General features: G+C 35.5%; 2 protein-coding genes across 4 annotated transcripts; both read left to right on the top strand.

Annotated features, from left to right (window-relative positions):
* The first annotated feature begins 926 nt into the window (after nucleotides 1-926).
* Nucleotides 927-4,667, top strand: LOC107435107 (uncharacterized). The gene is made up of 2 exons (XM_060814116.1): nucleotides 927-1,489; nucleotides 1,776-4,667. The coding sequence occupies exon 2, from the start codon at nucleotides 1,983-1,985 to the stop codon at nucleotides 4,341-4,343; it is 2,361 nt and encodes a 786-aa protein (XP_060670099.1). The 5' UTR covers nucleotides 927-1,489; nucleotides 1,776-1,982; the 3' UTR covers nucleotides 4,344-4,667.
* Nucleotides 4,668-5,262: 595 nt separating this feature from the next.
* Nucleotides 5,263-11,248, top strand: LOC107431461 (disease resistance protein RPM1). Of its 3 annotated transcripts, none has more exons than XM_060814416.1 (4): nucleotides 5,264-5,459; nucleotides 5,649-8,931; nucleotides 9,416-9,718; nucleotides 9,927-10,318. In XM_060814416.1, exons 2-4 carry the CDS (start codon nucleotides 5,688-5,690, stop codon nucleotides 9,959-9,961), a joined length of 3,582 nt encoding a protein of 1,193 aa, XP_060670399.1. In that variant the 5' UTR covers nucleotides 5,264-5,459; nucleotides 5,649-5,687; the 3' UTR covers nucleotides 9,962-10,318. The 3 variants fall into 3 exon arrangements, with proteins under 3 accessions (XP_060670401.1, XP_060670399.1, XP_060670400.1); XM_060814417.1 differs by having other exon boundaries at nucleotides 5,654-8,931; XM_060814418.1 differs by lacking the exon at nucleotides 9,927-10,318 and adding an exon at nucleotides 11,001-11,248 and having other exon boundaries at nucleotides 5,263-8,931.
* Nucleotides 11,249-15,735: the final 4,487 nt, after the last annotated feature.

Raw genomic sequence — 15,735 nt, forward strand, 5'->3', positions numbered from 1 at the left:
AATCAATGATCTTAAATTAGTATCACTAACAAACAATGACAGAACATATATATTGTTTTTGGTGAATATGACAGATTATTCAGACCGACATTGCCCAAAAGAAAAAAAAAAAAAAAAAAAAGAATTGAAAAAGTATCTTCCTGCCTATGTTTTGGAAAGAAGAAAATGGAGAGAAAGGAAAAGAAAATGAAAGAAAAAAAATAAAAAAGAGGAAAAAAGTTGAGCTAGAAGACGTCCCAAATGTTAGAGCCCATGAAACAGGGAGAGAGACTGTTGGAGTCGTACTTTTTTACAAAACTTGTACAGATGGCTTTCTGGGTCTTATTTTGCTGTGGCTTCGCTTTTTTACATATTGGGTACTAGTATCATCAAGACATATAGACTAGTTATTTTTTGTAAAAGCCAAAGGAAGTATCAAAAGTTTTTTAAGTTAGATTATTATAGTTGATTAACATGAAAAAGTTTTGGTCCAGACAAATCACAGTAATAATGACAAAAATTTTGGTATTCCAATATTATGACGATGTTGAGAGTAATAATGAGAATAAATTCTGGAGTTCCAATCATAATTATTAAAATGGGCATCATATCATCTATTGTTTTTATAAAAAATATATTGCATATTTTAACATATCATGTATTGTAAGATGTAGTTTATAATTTAATTTTTATTAGAACATAATTAATATATATATATATATATATTTATATAATTTATTAAAAAATTCTTAACATATCATATAAATATAAAAAAAGTAATAATTGAAATGAAATAATCATATAAGCAAGAGAAAGAGACACTCTAAGTCTCAAGGAAATTTAAAAATAAATACTACTCAGAATGTAATAATATTACAATAATACCCCACGCCATACCCACATGACCACTTCCCAAATTTAAAAAGGCAGTAAATATAGAACAGTAAATATAACAGTAAATACAAAAGAAGTAATAATTGACGTGAAATAATAATATAAGCAAGCGAACGAGACAACCACTAAGCGCTAAGGAAATTTAAAAATAAAGACCACGGAGAGAATGTAATAATATTATAATAATACCCCACGCCAGTCCCACATGGCCACTTCCCCGAATTTAAAAAGGCGGTAAATATAGAACAGTGAATAGGTATTGACCGAGAAAACGAGGTTGCGCAAGTCTTCTCATCTTCGCGAACAAAGGAAAAGGAAGAAAATGGGTAGGTAAGGGTGTCCTAAACAAACAGAAACCACTGGAAAATACGTGAAAGTGAAGAATAAACAAGGAAAGAAAGAAGAGAAATTAAAAGATGGAGAACCGAAAACCAAACTTACCATTGTTGCTGTTGGGAGTGATTTTCTGGTGATTCAGTGATTTCTGTGTTTTTATAGTCACTTGTGCTTGATTTCTATGTTTGTTGGTTGCCGGATTAGGCTCTCTCACTCTTAATTTTCTGTATCGACTGTTTCGTGTATGGTTGTGGCGTCGGAAGAGGAACGTCTGCATACGGTACGTATAGATTTTGTTTCGAAACAATAAGTATCGTACGATACGTATCGTGTATCGTATGATACTGATAACATTGGCTACAATAGCATGATTTTAGGTAGAGGCAGAGCCACACCATTATAAGTCCAAATCACCCCTTAGTTTTCTAGCATTTTACATTGTAGGACTGCTGGCTGGTATGCATTTCAGATACATTTATTTCCATATTGAAGTTTGAAAGAAAATATCTGTCATTTGAGGCATCAGTGATCTAATCAAATTATGTTTTTTTTTTTTTCATAACCAGGATTGAGGACAAGGAGATATTATCGACATGGAACAACAATCTGCAGAAGTCGATGAACAATTTCTAAATGTGATATAGAAATTAGAGAACATGGCTATATTATCAGGAACCTGACGTATGTTTAAAGAACATCAGAGCAAAGGCTAGAAAATCAGCCGTCTACAAGGGGCAAAACTCAAGAATTGCTGAAACTGAAGTTTTATATACATGAATTCTGTTGTCGGAAGCTTGGTCTACGTTAAGGTGAGGAGAGTCACGGAAATTTTTCCTCCAAGGTTGAGGAAACTATGGAAGAACTGGGAGCTGCGCGCCATGGTTTTAACCAGCCTCAGCTTACAGATAATTCTTATCTCTTTGGGCAACCGCAGGAAACACAATAGTAGGATTTGGATCAGGATTGTTTTGTGGTGTGCCTATTTAATGGCAGATTGGATAGCAACTGTTGCCCTTGGTGTCATTTTGGACAATCTTGGAAATGTAGTCGAAGAAATTGGGAAAGATGGAAGACTTGATCCAGACGTTGAGTTAACTGCATTTTGGGCACCATTTCTTCTGTTGCACTTAGGAGGCCCTGACACCATTACAGCTTATTCCTTGGAAGACAACGAGCTGTGGTTGAGGCACCTTCTTGGATTGGGAGTAGAAACAGGAGTGGCGCTATACATTTTCATTATGGCTTGGACAGGTTCTCGGTTCTCTATTCTGTCCATTCCGATGTTATGTGCAGGAATGATCAAATACGGGGAGAGAACATGGGCTCTTAGGTCTGCAAGCAATGAAGAGTTCAGAGCCTCCATGGTCACTCCTGCTGACCCTGGTCCCAATTATGCCAAATTTATGCAGGAGTACTCCTTAAAACAGTATGAAGGGTTCCAGGTAATAGCTGAGGAGATTAATGAGGTCCACGTTCCTGTGGATGATTCTTCTATCCAAAATGCACCACAGCTGCGTAGAGCATATGACTTCTTGCAAGTTTTCAAGCGTCTTTTTGTAGATCTCATCCTTGGTGTTGACGATCTGGAACGTAGTCGATCCTTTTTTTCCAAACTGGATACGGATACGGATACGGGAACGAGAACCAAAAAAGCTTTCGAGTTGATAGAAATGGAACTTGGCTTCGTGTATGACATGCTCTATACCAAAGCACGATTGCTGCATTCACGAGGAGGATGGATTCTCCGGTTCATCAGTTTTTCCTGCACTTGTGCTGTGCTGGTTTCATTCTCACTGGCTGACCACAAACAGTGCTCAATTGTTAATTTGATCATCACATACCTGCTATCGTGTGCTGCTATTCTTTTAGAGGTGTATGCAGTACTCTTACTGCTCTCCTCTGACTGGACTGATCTTTGGTGTCACGAGCAGCCGACTTGTCAAAAACTCATCTCTCCTTTCCAGCTGCCAAAACCTCCAAGGTGGTCAAATTCCATGGCGCAGTTTAGCGCATTGAGCTTTTACTTTAAAGACAAACCCATGATCTGTGGTGGAATTCTGAAGATCCCTTGCCTTGATAAGGTGCTAGAAAAATATCACTACACAGAGTATATGACAGTATCTGATGATTTGAAAAAACTGATTTTTGACCATCTCAAAGGGATTTCTAAGGATTCATCAAAAGTTGCAACAGATATCAGAGACATCATATCCCGCCGAGGAAGCCGGGTACTAGGAGAGTATGCTGCACTTGAATGGAGTGTTAAGGTTGATTTTGATCAGAGCATTCTTATCTGGCATATTGCTACATATCTCTGTCACATGGAGGATCATGCAGAAACTCGACAAATTCCAGGAAAGGAGTGCGGCGGATCGAGCATAAGGTTGGATCATCCAGAAACTCGAGAAACTCCAGAAAAGAAGTATGGCGAATCGAGCATAAGGTTGGATCATCCAGAAACTCGAGAAACTCCAGAAACTCCAGAAAAGAAGTATGGCGAATCGAGCATAAGGTTGGATCATCCACAAACTCAAGAAACTCCAGAAAAGAAATACGAAGAATTGAGCATAATGTTATCGCAGTATATGTTATATCTCCTAGTCATGCGTCCTTTTATGTTGCCAGTGGGAATTGGAATGATCAGATTCCTAGATACTCAAGCTGAGCTCATTAGATTCTTTGAAGAATACAAGTCCACCTCTGATGGCAATACTACATCTCAGAGTGGGGGAAGTAAAAATATTTGCTCATGGGTTAATGAATGGTGTTTCAACACCACAAAAAAGTTCAATGGAGATGAATCCAAAGCCTGTAAGATGTTGATGAAAGTGAATACTATAGTTGAACCCATTAAAGTGAAAGGGGACAGAAGCAAATCGGTGTTGTTTGAAGGGTGTAGGCTTGCATCACAGTTGCAGGAAGTTAAGGAGAAAAAATGGGAAATAATTAGTAATGTGTGGGTGGAGATGCTGGCTTATGCTGCAAGCCAGTGCAGAGGGAGTTATCATGCTCAGCAGTTGAGAAGGGGCGGGGAATTTCTTTCCCATGTCTGGCTTCTGATGGCACATCTTGGTTTAACTGAACAGTTCCAAATATCACAGGGTCACGCAAGAGTTAAACTTGTAGTGGAATAAACAGGATGCTAATATAACAAACATTAGTATGGATCGAACTTGAGATTTTTTTTTTTTTTTTGGTTGGTGAATCCAGTTGTACTTCAGATGCACAAGAAGTTAGAGCAATTATTATTTTTAGTTGTCATCAATTTTTCATCATTGTCTCTCCATTTTAGTTTCATTTTGTTGAGAGTGATATTTTTGCTGCAGTCATTTAGTTCGGTTGTATGTTCATTTAGTTTGTTCGATGTTAGTTTATGAAACTATGTTGCTGGATTGTAACGATGTGTCTTTGTTAAATATCTTATATCTGATGTATCAGGTAGCCAAGATACGGCTTTACATGTGAATGTATTGTTACTACTGTTTTTGATGAGGTTAGGTGAAAAATTACCTTTGAAAATTGTTACATATATTGTGCTGTAATGAAAGGTTACAGAGCTGTTTTTCTCCGGTTTTCCACCATTTCCTATGTGTTTCACCCTCTAATTTCCCGCATATAAAACCTGCAAAACAGGTCTTGACTGGGGGCATAGGATGTGGGACAAATGTGGCCCTCGGATGATGAAGTTAGATGCTATTTATTAATATGGTTAATTTTTTTTATTTAATTATATATTATTTGCTCACTTTAATAGTTGTTTTAAAAAAATTATCACTTGTTATTTGTTACGGTTTGTTATACATTGTAAACAAAATTCAATTTAAAAAAATAATTTAAAATTGTGTTCAATTATATTTTATGCGCGGTAACTATATTATCTATGTCCCTTAATCCTTATGTTACCACTGGCCCCTTAACTGTTTACTTTTTGTTTTATTTTTGGACAGTATACAAAATTAATTTTGACAAATTTTCAATAGATAAAATTACATAATTGGACTAAATTTCTAAGAAAACAACAATATATATGGGTACGGTTTTGTAATTTGGAGACAAAAATGCCAAAGGCACCCGACTTCCCGGTTGGAAATAAAGGCTAAGAGAGTTGCCATCATGACCTGGAGGAGGTGATGGGGAAGCTACTGGTTCAACAGAGCCAGATGGAGTGAAAGCTGCATTGCTGCTGACTTTACTCAATTGAAGGGTGAAGACTTAATCAAAAAAGTTAAGTTGTTGCTCGCCATTTCCTGGTAAAGTTCCAAACTGTTTCCAGATCCTAAGTATTTTTCTCTTCCTTTCTTTCTTTATTTCTTTCTCATGATCAAATAGTTAAGTTGTTGAGCCCCCATATCATGAATTGTCTGTACCTGATAAGCGGCTGTCCATAGAGACACGCATCAACTTGTTGTGAACAGTTTTATTTTTCTTTTTGGTTTAAGCTAAGCTCTTCAAACTAAATTATCGCCAAGCCAGAGACCATGATGAAAGATGATGAATGCTGGTTAGAAACCACACAAGTGGATATACAACTTTCATGTGCCATAAAAAAGCTAGAGAAAGTGCTGGATCTTGAGGAGGAAGTGCTTCTTCGCCCAACAGTCAGACGGAAAATAGCTGAAATTAAAAAAGAGGCTGAAAACCTCAGAAACTTGACAAGGCATTCAAGGGAGTTATTCGGCGGATTCGACGAGTACTTTTATGTTGGTGGAGAAGGTAATAATCCGTTTGACATATTCGAGAAAGAGGTTCTGAACCTTGCTTACCAGGTGGAAGATGCCACATCTTCCTTCCTTTGTAGAAGAGAAATGAGAAAAAGGAGACAAAAGAGCCTGATGAAGAAGATGATGGTGCTCTTCGACTTTTTTTCGGACCAACATGATAATATGTTCAAAGAGATCATGAAAGCCAAGAATGAATTCATTTCCTCCAGCAACTTCGGAAGTTTCGATATTGACCACCCCAACAGCCTCTTCTCCGACGCATACATGCTGCCCCGGGAAGATACTGATTATAGTAAGAAGTTTGGTAGATCAAATTTTGTTTGTTGTGAAGAAAAGCGAGGTGGAAAGAATTCCCCAGGCTACCATTCGTGCGGTTACTTATCAATCTTGGGGAAAGCAGGATCTGGCAAAACAACTTTTGTCCGAGAATTATACAGAGCAGTTACCACTGATCTGAAGGAGAAGTTTGAAATCAGTGCTTGGGTTAGAGTGAGGCCAGAATACGACATCACTGATATCTACACTGCCATAGTCCATCAACAGGTACATACTGATATGAGAGCAAGAGTACCCGATGAGATAGTCGACAATCTGGGTTCCGAGAAATGGTCTGAGAGCGTCAAAAAGTGGCTGGAAAATAGCAAGTTCATCATAGTATTGGACGATGTCCATTACATCTGGTCGAAAATCAAATCCCACTTGAAAGATCTGTTTCCAATCAGAACATCACAGCGGAGTACAGTAATAATGACCTCCTGTGAAGCACAAGCATCGGAGTTTACAAGGGTTATTAAGGTACTTAGTCCACTAGATGGAGAAAATAGCAGGGAATTGTTCAAGAACACCTTGAAGAAGGCCAAGATGATGATAACCCAGATAGATGAGCAGGCTGAAGATGATGCCTTAAACCAGAGAGAGACAGAGCGTCTCAAGGAAATCATCGGCGAAATAGGTAGCCATTTACCTCTGGGAATCATCACGCTGGCTCGTCTTTATATGACCCACAAGCATGACAACCAGAAATCAAGTTCTCCATTGTCATCATTAATAGACTGGGATTTGAAGTATCAAATGCTGCCTCCAGGAATAAGACAGTGTTATCTTTATATGGGGATCTTTCCAGAAAATTTTGAGATCCCCATAAGAAGACTATTCAGGCTATGGATAGCGGAGGGACTGCTGGCAGTACCTGATTTGCAGTCTTCAGAGACTCCGTCTTTAGAAGATTTGGCACTGAGTTATCTAATGGAACTTGAAAGCAAGCAAATGATATCTGTAAATTGGAAAAATGGACGCCCCAAGACGTGCTGCATGCTACTTGATAAGCACAGATTCTTCTCAAGAAAGGCCATGGATCTTGGAATTTTCCATGTCCATAAAGGGTTGGAAAAGTCAAGTTCAGAGTTCAGGGTACGGCTTGCAGAACATGCTGACATCAAGCACTATACCCCTTCAGCTGATGATTACAAGCTGCGTTCTTACATATCTCTCAACCGAAAGCGGGATACACCAGCCCAACATGTAGCTGGTTTTCTCAACAATCTTGCTAAAAATGGATTTGGATTGCTGAGAGTACTAGATCTTGAAAATGTTTATAAACCACTGCTACCGGCAGAGACACTTGAAAAACTATTCTTTCTAACATACTTGGGCTTGAGATGGACTTTCTTGGATTCACTTCCTGATTCAGTTGGTACCCTGCAATACTTGGAGACTTTAGATGTCAAACACACTAATATTACCATTTTGCCTAGTACCATTTGGAAGGCAAAGAAGCTTAAACATCTCTATATGAACCAAGTTCACTTTGATATATCCATTAAGAAAGGCTTTACTAGTAGTTTAGCCAATCTGCAGACATTGTGGGGGCTGTCTATAGGTAGCAGCAGAGAAGTGGTGAAATCGTTGAGCAAGTTGAGAAGCCTCAGAAAATTGGGTTTGACCTATCATTCTACAACAGCAGAGGAAATAGCTAACTGGATTTCCAAACTCGCCTATCTTCAATACCTGAGGTTGAGATCCATTGATGATGTAGCCGAACCTTCAAAACTCAAGTTGCCTGCGGATATGAGCAAGCTTGAAAAGCTCTCTGAATTGTATTTGGTGGGCGATTTATCATCTACTAATCTTCCTCAGTTTCCACCCAACTTGAAAATCCTCACTCTGACAGGGTCTCAACTAAAGAATGACTCGCTGCGAATGCTTGGAAAGCTATCCTGTCTTGAAACATTGAGGTTTTATGGACAATCATATTCTTATGATCGAATCATCTTTCACAAGGATGAATTCTCAAACTTGGTTGTTTTGAAACTGTGGAAGCTGGTGCAACTGGAGACTTTGGAAATGAAGGAAGGAGCGATGTCCAAACTTCAAGAATTAGATGTCAGATCCTGTCATAATCTGAAATCAATGAAAGGACTGGAGCAGGTTGGTGGCTTGCAAACAATTACCTTAGCAGATATGCGTGACGAATTTCTAGCAGTGGTTGAAAGTAAAGTGAGCAAAGATCGTTTAGTTGTTACAGTACTGGAGCAGGTTGGTGGCTTGAAAACAATAACCTTAACAAATATGCCTGGCGAATTTGTAGAAACAGTTAAAAGGGAAGTGAACAAAGTTCGTGTAGCTGTTGAAGTACGAGAGCAGGTTGGTGGCTTGAAAAAAATAACCTTAACAATTGTGCCTGACGATTTTGTAGAAACGGTTAAAAGGAAAGCGAACAAAGATCGTGTAGCTGTTGAAGTACTGGATCAGGTTGGTGGCTTGCCAACAATAAGCTTAAAAAATACGCCTGACTATTTTGTAGAAACAGTTAAAAGTGAAGTGAACAGAGTTCGTGTAGCTGTTGAAGTACTAAAGCAGGTTGATGGCTCGCAAACAATAACCTTAATAACTATGCCAGACGATTTTGTAGAAACAGTTAAACGCGAAGTGAAAAGTAAAGTGAACAGAGATTGTTTAGTTGTTAAAGTACAGAATTTGAAGTCATCTCCTATATCTACAAGTAAGTTTTTTGTTTCCATCCATCCCTCTCTAGTGTTTGGTTCATCTATAACATATTAACAATAATGACATATACTACCTCTGTGAATTATGCGAAAATCTATAGCTATACCATCTCATTTATAAGACAAAACATGTATGCATTATATAAATATATATTATCTGGTTATTAAAGATTACTTCGTTACAATCTCAAGTTTCTTATTTTTTCTTGACTTCTGAGAAAACTGATACTTTATTGATAGACATTAGACGGAGTAACAATATTAGTTGTAGCAGCTCTCTATTGATAATGCTCATGTTTGTTAACAGTAGCTTTTAGATGATTGTTTATCTTGTATCTGTTGGTTACACGGGCTTATCACAAGTCCTCACATCTTGTATAAATTCAATACTATCAATGCAATAATGTACAACCTTTTATCACTCTGTGCATATTATTTACCCTTTCATTTATGAAGTATTAATTGTTTTTTAATCTTCAGACCAAAGCAATAATAACATGAGAGGTCGTGGACGAGGAAGGAACAGTGGAGAAGGAATTGTTTGCCAATTCTGTGGACTGGGTTACACCGTCCGTGATTGTTCGGATAGGTTCAACAAAAATTTTTCAGGAAATAAAAATCAAGATATCTCTTCCGCTGATTATTCCTCTCCAGATGTTGTTGTCAATCCTGAGTTGCCGCTAGACAGTGATGCGACTGACCATGTCACCGCAGATCAGTCAAATCTCCAGCAAAAGTCTAAATATGGAGGCATGGACAAGCTTATAATTGGCAATGAACAAGGTTTGTCCATTGTTCATGATAGTTCTTACATTTCCTTCCCTCAACAAAGCATTTAAAAGATATTCATGTGCCAAAAATAAAAAGGAAAATCTGTTAAACATATCAAAATGTCCTTGTGAAATACTGTTAATAATACTGTCAAGACTAACCTCTGATAATAATATTGTTATTGAGTTTTAACTCTCAAAATGTCCTTGTGAAAGGCCAGGTTACGAAGAAGGTACCTCTACGTGGCACACTTAAGGATGGTCTTTTATCGTATTTGTCTTCCTGGAGTAGGAAATAAAAATCCAACGTCTGTTTCAACCTCCAAGCCAAGTTTTACTAGTAATTTTTCTCCATATTTCCCAAAAAATAGGACCTCTGGCATTATCGCCTAGGTCACCCTCGTTTGATGTGTGTAAGGACTCAAGCTACTCAATGTAGTGAACTTTCTCTGAATTTAGCCAATATTAATAGAAAAGTATGTAGTTCTTCATGTCAAGTTTCGGTTAACAAAAGTCAAGCTCCCTTGGATCTTGTCAGATGTGGGGTTCCGTACCTGTTTTGTATGATGATGGATATCGTTGTTATGTTATATTTGAAGATTACGTTTTTAGATTTTCCTGGTATTACCAGTGAAATTAATTATCATATTGATGGCATGCATGCGTACTCTATTGCTACATTTTTAATCAAATAGACTTCCAACAAAAATATTAAATTTTAAATCCCCATATCAAATTTTATTCCATAAAATTTTTGATTATTCAGAATTAAAAATTTTTGGATGAATGTTACCCATTTTCAAGATCCTACAGATACAATAAACTTTCTTTTCTTACTAAAGCTTGTATTTTCATCGCATGTGAATGTTACTGAAGCTTGTGTCTACAATTAAGTTTTCTATTTCCATCCATCCCTCTCTGATGTTTGATTCATCTATAGCATAGTAACAACGATGCTATATGCTACCTATATGAATTATGCAAAAATTTATAGCTATACCATCTCATTTATAAGATAAAACACGTATAGATTATGTAAATATGTATTGGCTGGTAATTGAAGATTACTTCATTGAAATGACTCAAGTTTCTTTTTCCTTTATACTTCGTATAGCAGTCTGTTAATTAGTTTGTTATAACAACAATTGTTAAATGCTATATAATTATTCCATGTTATTAAGTTTGAGCTTCTAAGAAAACTGATACTTTATAAAGTATTAATTGTCTTTTTGATATATTCATCTTTGTTTTTTATTTTTAATCTTTTATCTGCGCAAATTCTATTGTCACGAAAGGTACAAGACATTAAAGGGCCAAGCATGAGTTGAAAATGCGACAAACTGAGGAGAAAGCAAGAACAAATGGCCAGAGCTTGGAGGGAAAAGTGCTTCAATATTAAGTGCGTGTTTTGTAATTTCGGTTCGGGTTTGAGTTTCAATATATATAATATGTATTCGATGCAAGTGTATAATCTCTCCAACCTATGTAAAAGGAGTCGAGCTGTGATCCATCGTTGTATTGTTATATATTTTCTATTGTATTATATCCTGCAACAGTGTGAGTTACAATTAATTTCTAAAAGAATAAAAAAAAAAAAAAAAAGATAAAAGATCACTAAAAGTCTAGCGTCCAATTGTGAGGATAATGCTAGAATGAACCACGAACTCATGTCAACAAGTTCTCATCTTATGAACTTGGTCCACCCCATTTTTGACATTCTATAAAAGCCAAAGATAGCTTAAAAAGTTATCCAAGTACAGTCAATTAACATTGAAAAATTTTCGGTTCCAGAAATATTACAAGCAACATCCTGTACTTTGGAAGACAGATTGTTTCTTTCCTTCTTTCTTTCTTTACACTATTGACAAACAGAGTGGACACCTCCTATCTTGCCTCAGCTGCTTGCTTAAAATTGCCACATAAACGTAAGTCGGTGGATTGACCTCAATGGAAAAGAATATCTTCTAATAAAGTTAAGTGGTAAGAAAATAATAATTAGAGCTTTCTTTATCCTTTACTTCTTATTCCAGTCTTGTGGGACTGGTAGAGACAAAGGGAACCTTGTTCTCTCTCTTTAGCAGCGGTTGAGTAATATTGGTTGTTTAGAATGGAATAACTTCACACATTGAAAACAAAAGGCATGCAAAGGTTAGTGCAAATCCCTTCTTACTTTCCTAGAATGGAATAATCACAACTTTTGCTGATATACAATTTACAAAGATATCTTTCTACTTTTGAAGTTTTGAATGTGAACAATCAATCATTTTGATTGATCAACAATCTGCACAAGTAAATGAACAAGTTTTTGATGTGGCAAAGAAATTAGAGAACCTGTTTTTTTTTTTTTTTTTTTTCGCTCTGTAGTGTTATAGAAATCAAAGCAAAGTACTAGTCATCAGTTGTCAAGAGGAGGCAAAAACTCATGAATAAGTAACCTGAAGTTGTATATGCATGAATTATGGATAATCTTCGAAATGTATTTCCAAAGCATTGGCTAAGGTGGAAGACTCGATCCGGATATTGAGTTTAACTGCATTCTGGGCACTATTTCTTCTGTTTCACTTAGGAGGGCCTGACACCATTACAGCTTATTCCTTTGAAAGACATTGAGCTGTGGTTAAGGCACAACTTATTGGATTAGGAGTTGAAACAGAAGAGGTGCTGTACATTTTCATTATGGCTTGGACAGGTTCTTGACTCTCTAAATTTTACTATCTTGTTCCCGAGTCATAACCCAAATTGAAGTATACTAGCTAAAAAGTTTGCTTGTGCTCTATAAACCTCCCTTCATTATTCTTGCCATGTTATTCCATATGCAAAATTGTGAAGAAGTTCCTTTCCTTGAAACTGAATTATGTTTCTTTGTTCAGTTTAGTCTATAAGCTACTTAATGCATATATTTTGTTGTAAATTCTCTTGCGGGAAAGAGATATTCACATCAATGTATTTCTTCTTGGCCCAGAAACCATATTGAGACAACCAATCAAGTATGGTGGCCTACTACTACTACTAATTAACCTTTTCTTCTGGAACTCTGACGTTAGGATTGGGCTTATAACTTCTCACGAATCATGACTATGCTAAATGACTGAGTTTGTCTGTTGCTTGTCTTTGCTTGGTTTTCTTTTCCTTTTTCTTTTGACCTTACAATATGCACCCTTTTCTTTGTTTATAGTATTAAATATTAATTTATTATATGGTCCTTGTGTTATATCTTCTCATGTGAAAACTTGGAAGCTATTCCATCAACAACCGAACAAGTTGTCATACCAATTTGCCGGTTCAAGGAACTAACAATTTTTTTTTTATTATTATATTTATTTAAAAAAAAAATTGCAAATTATTTGCAACCAGTCTTTATACATAGGTTGCATTAAACAAAATGAAATTATAGGAGCCACAGAAAACCCATTTTGGAGCATCCTTGACGTGCAATGAATTATAGTGTGTATTTGGATGTGTTACGCCACAAAATATATTCTTTCATCCTGTAGATCCATTTCTCTTTATAGTTAAATAATCAACCAAAAAAAAAAAAAAAAGGAAAAAGTTTACCCTTTTTTTTTTTTGGTCTCTCCGATAAAATGGGTTTCTAAAAGATTATATTATTCAAAGTTATGGAGTTAAAACCATAATTTCTTAGCTACAACCACCGCACAGCTAATATATGGAGATACTAAACCAATGGAGGGCAATAACAGTATATAACTGGTTTTGTGGACTCGAAAACAATTTTCTGGATATTTTTCAAGGTTTTTGAAAATCCAACAAGATTAAAACCTATATTTTTAAAACTTTGGATGTAATTGTGGACCTAAAACCATATTAAACGTAGAATTTGATCATCTAACTCAAATTGCCAATTGAGTTACTCCATTCTTTTATTGTGGTTGACTAAAAATTCCGTACTTTATAAAAGTTGAAAAAAATACCGAAAGCAAAAAAAATCAAAAAAGGTTAAGTACAACTCCAGTGTTAAAGGAGGAATATAGTTGGGAGTTGAAAGATTATTAGAGATGTATCACCGAAAGTTACTTTGCCCTCATCAGGATTCATTGTCTATGGAAAGAGGAAGAATTAAAAATAGAAAAAAGTGATTATAATGGGGTTGAAATAATTAGAATGAAGAAAAATATAAAAATTGAATCGTTCCAAATATTAGTGAATATATTATTACCACCATCACCGCATAAAAACAGTTCAATCAACGATTTTAAATTACTATCACTATCAAATAAAGACAGAATATATATTATATTTGGTGAATTTGACAGAATAATCAGACTGTCATTGGCAATATATATAAAGGAATTTTGTTATGTTATTACCAAAAAAAAAAAAAAAAAGGAATTATTATGGTCTTTTTTACCACAATTGTTTTTCCATCGTTTCCAAAAAATCAAAAAGTGATTTGTTTTCCTTATATATTTTTATATTTAAAAAAAAAAACAAATATTAACACATAAGAAACAAAAACCAATTGAATTTTTTTTTTTTTTTTTTTGGTAGACAATAAAATTCAAAATTGCATAGAAATAATATCACAACCTCAACAATATCATAGGATGGGATTAGAACTGAATCAACTCATTGTATTAGAATAGAAAATGAATCAAAACTTCCTATTCCATAAGAATTAAATCAAGACAAAGAACGGACAGTATTATCACCCACTTCCTTTTTTTTTTTTTTTTCTCTCCTCTCTCTAAATATATTGTTTCTCTGATATTTCAAACAGAATAAAGAATGAACTCTGCAGGCTCAATACCCACAACCGGGTTAGGACCACAACGGCTCATCTGGGCCTTGATGCTCCCGCCGGTGCCGGATCCGGCGGCGGAGCTGCTGCCAAGAACATGATGATTGTGGATGTGATTGTTATCAGCCGATGAATCAGTAGGAGGGTGGTAGTACATGCGGCTTGTTTGTGGGCAATGAGAATGAAACCTTGCTGCCATTCTCACTCCCACATCCAATAGCTCCACGAACTTTGCCATGTGTATAAATATATTTGTGTATCTACCTCGCTATGTTTGGGAAGAAGAAAATGGAGAGAAAGGGAAAGAAAATGAAAGCAAAAAAAAAAAAATTAAAAGAATAAAAAAAAGGAAGAAAGTTGAGCTAGAAGACGTCCCAACTGTTAGAGCCCATGAAACAGGGGAGAGAGATTGTTGGAGTTGTATATTTTTTTTCCAATATGGTGGCCAAAAACATATATAGCTGGCTTTCTGGCTCTTATTTTGCTGTGGCTGGTCATTTTCCTTTCGCTTTTTTGCATATTGGGTACTCCTAATTAATGTATTTGCTTTTCTGCCCTTGACTTTTAAAAGTAACTTTACACAGTGCCCTTTCGTTCCTTTGAATGGTCTATTGTCTTTTTTTTTTTTTTAATTGTTGTATTGTTTATGATCCATTTGCAGAATAAATATTAAATATCACAAAATCACCCTCTGTCATAATAATAACTAAATAGCAAAATCACTATTTACTTTTTTCAAATGAGAATTCTTTAAAAAAAAAAAAAAGCAAATAATCAATTATTGATTATAAAATTATTTAAGTTTGTTTTTCAAGTTGTTTAATGTGTAAAAATTATTTGTAGTTAAAAAAAAAAAAAGATTAACATTATAAAGCTTTTCTTTCTTGACGAATCTATAATCCATAATAATAATAATTAATATAATATATTTCATTTATAGATCGTTTCTTTTCTTGATCAATAATAAATTTTCATCTTTCTTTATTACCAATAAACCTTTAGAAACATCCATAGCAATTTTGACGATTCAAACAAATAGTCATAAAACAAGTTGAGAAGTATGGAAATTTTCAAAGGGCGAGCGAAGACTAGACTAGATTTCAATGTGAACAAAATCAAACGGAATATATCATAAATAGAGAAAAATATAGGGACCTAGGTGCAAATAAAATAAATTGTTTGTGCCAACGACTCGAATTTTTGGGTTATATAGTGGAGGACGGTGACGTATAAAACGCGTTTTGAAAAATTGCCGAAAATGTTCGCCGCGT

Source organism: Ziziphus jujuba, chromosome 2 (genome assembly GCF_031755915.1).
Source record: "Ziziphus jujuba cultivar Dongzao chromosome 2, ASM3175591v1".
NCBI classification, from domain to species: domain Eukaryota; kingdom Viridiplantae; phylum Streptophyta; class Magnoliopsida; order Rosales; family Rhamnaceae; genus Ziziphus; species Ziziphus jujuba.

Excerpts from the sequence above, each read along its gene's own strand:
- LOC107435107 (XM_060814116.1), top strand. The coding sequence starts at position 1,983 with ATGAATTCTGTTGTCGGAAGCTTGGTCTACGTTAAGGTGAGGAGAGTC.
- LOC107431461 (XM_060814416.1), top strand. The coding sequence starts at position 5,688 with ATGATGAAAGATGATGAATGCTGGTTAGAAACCACACAAGTGGATATA. Across the intron at positions 8,932-9,415 it reads GTCATCTCCTATATCTACAA|ACCAAAGCAATAATAACATG; the intron begins GTAAGTTTTTTG and ends TTTAATCTTCAG. Across the intron at positions 9,719-9,926 it reads TATAATTGGCAATGAACAAG|GTTACGAAGAAGGTACCTCT; the intron begins GTTTGTCCATTG and ends GTGAAAGGCCAG.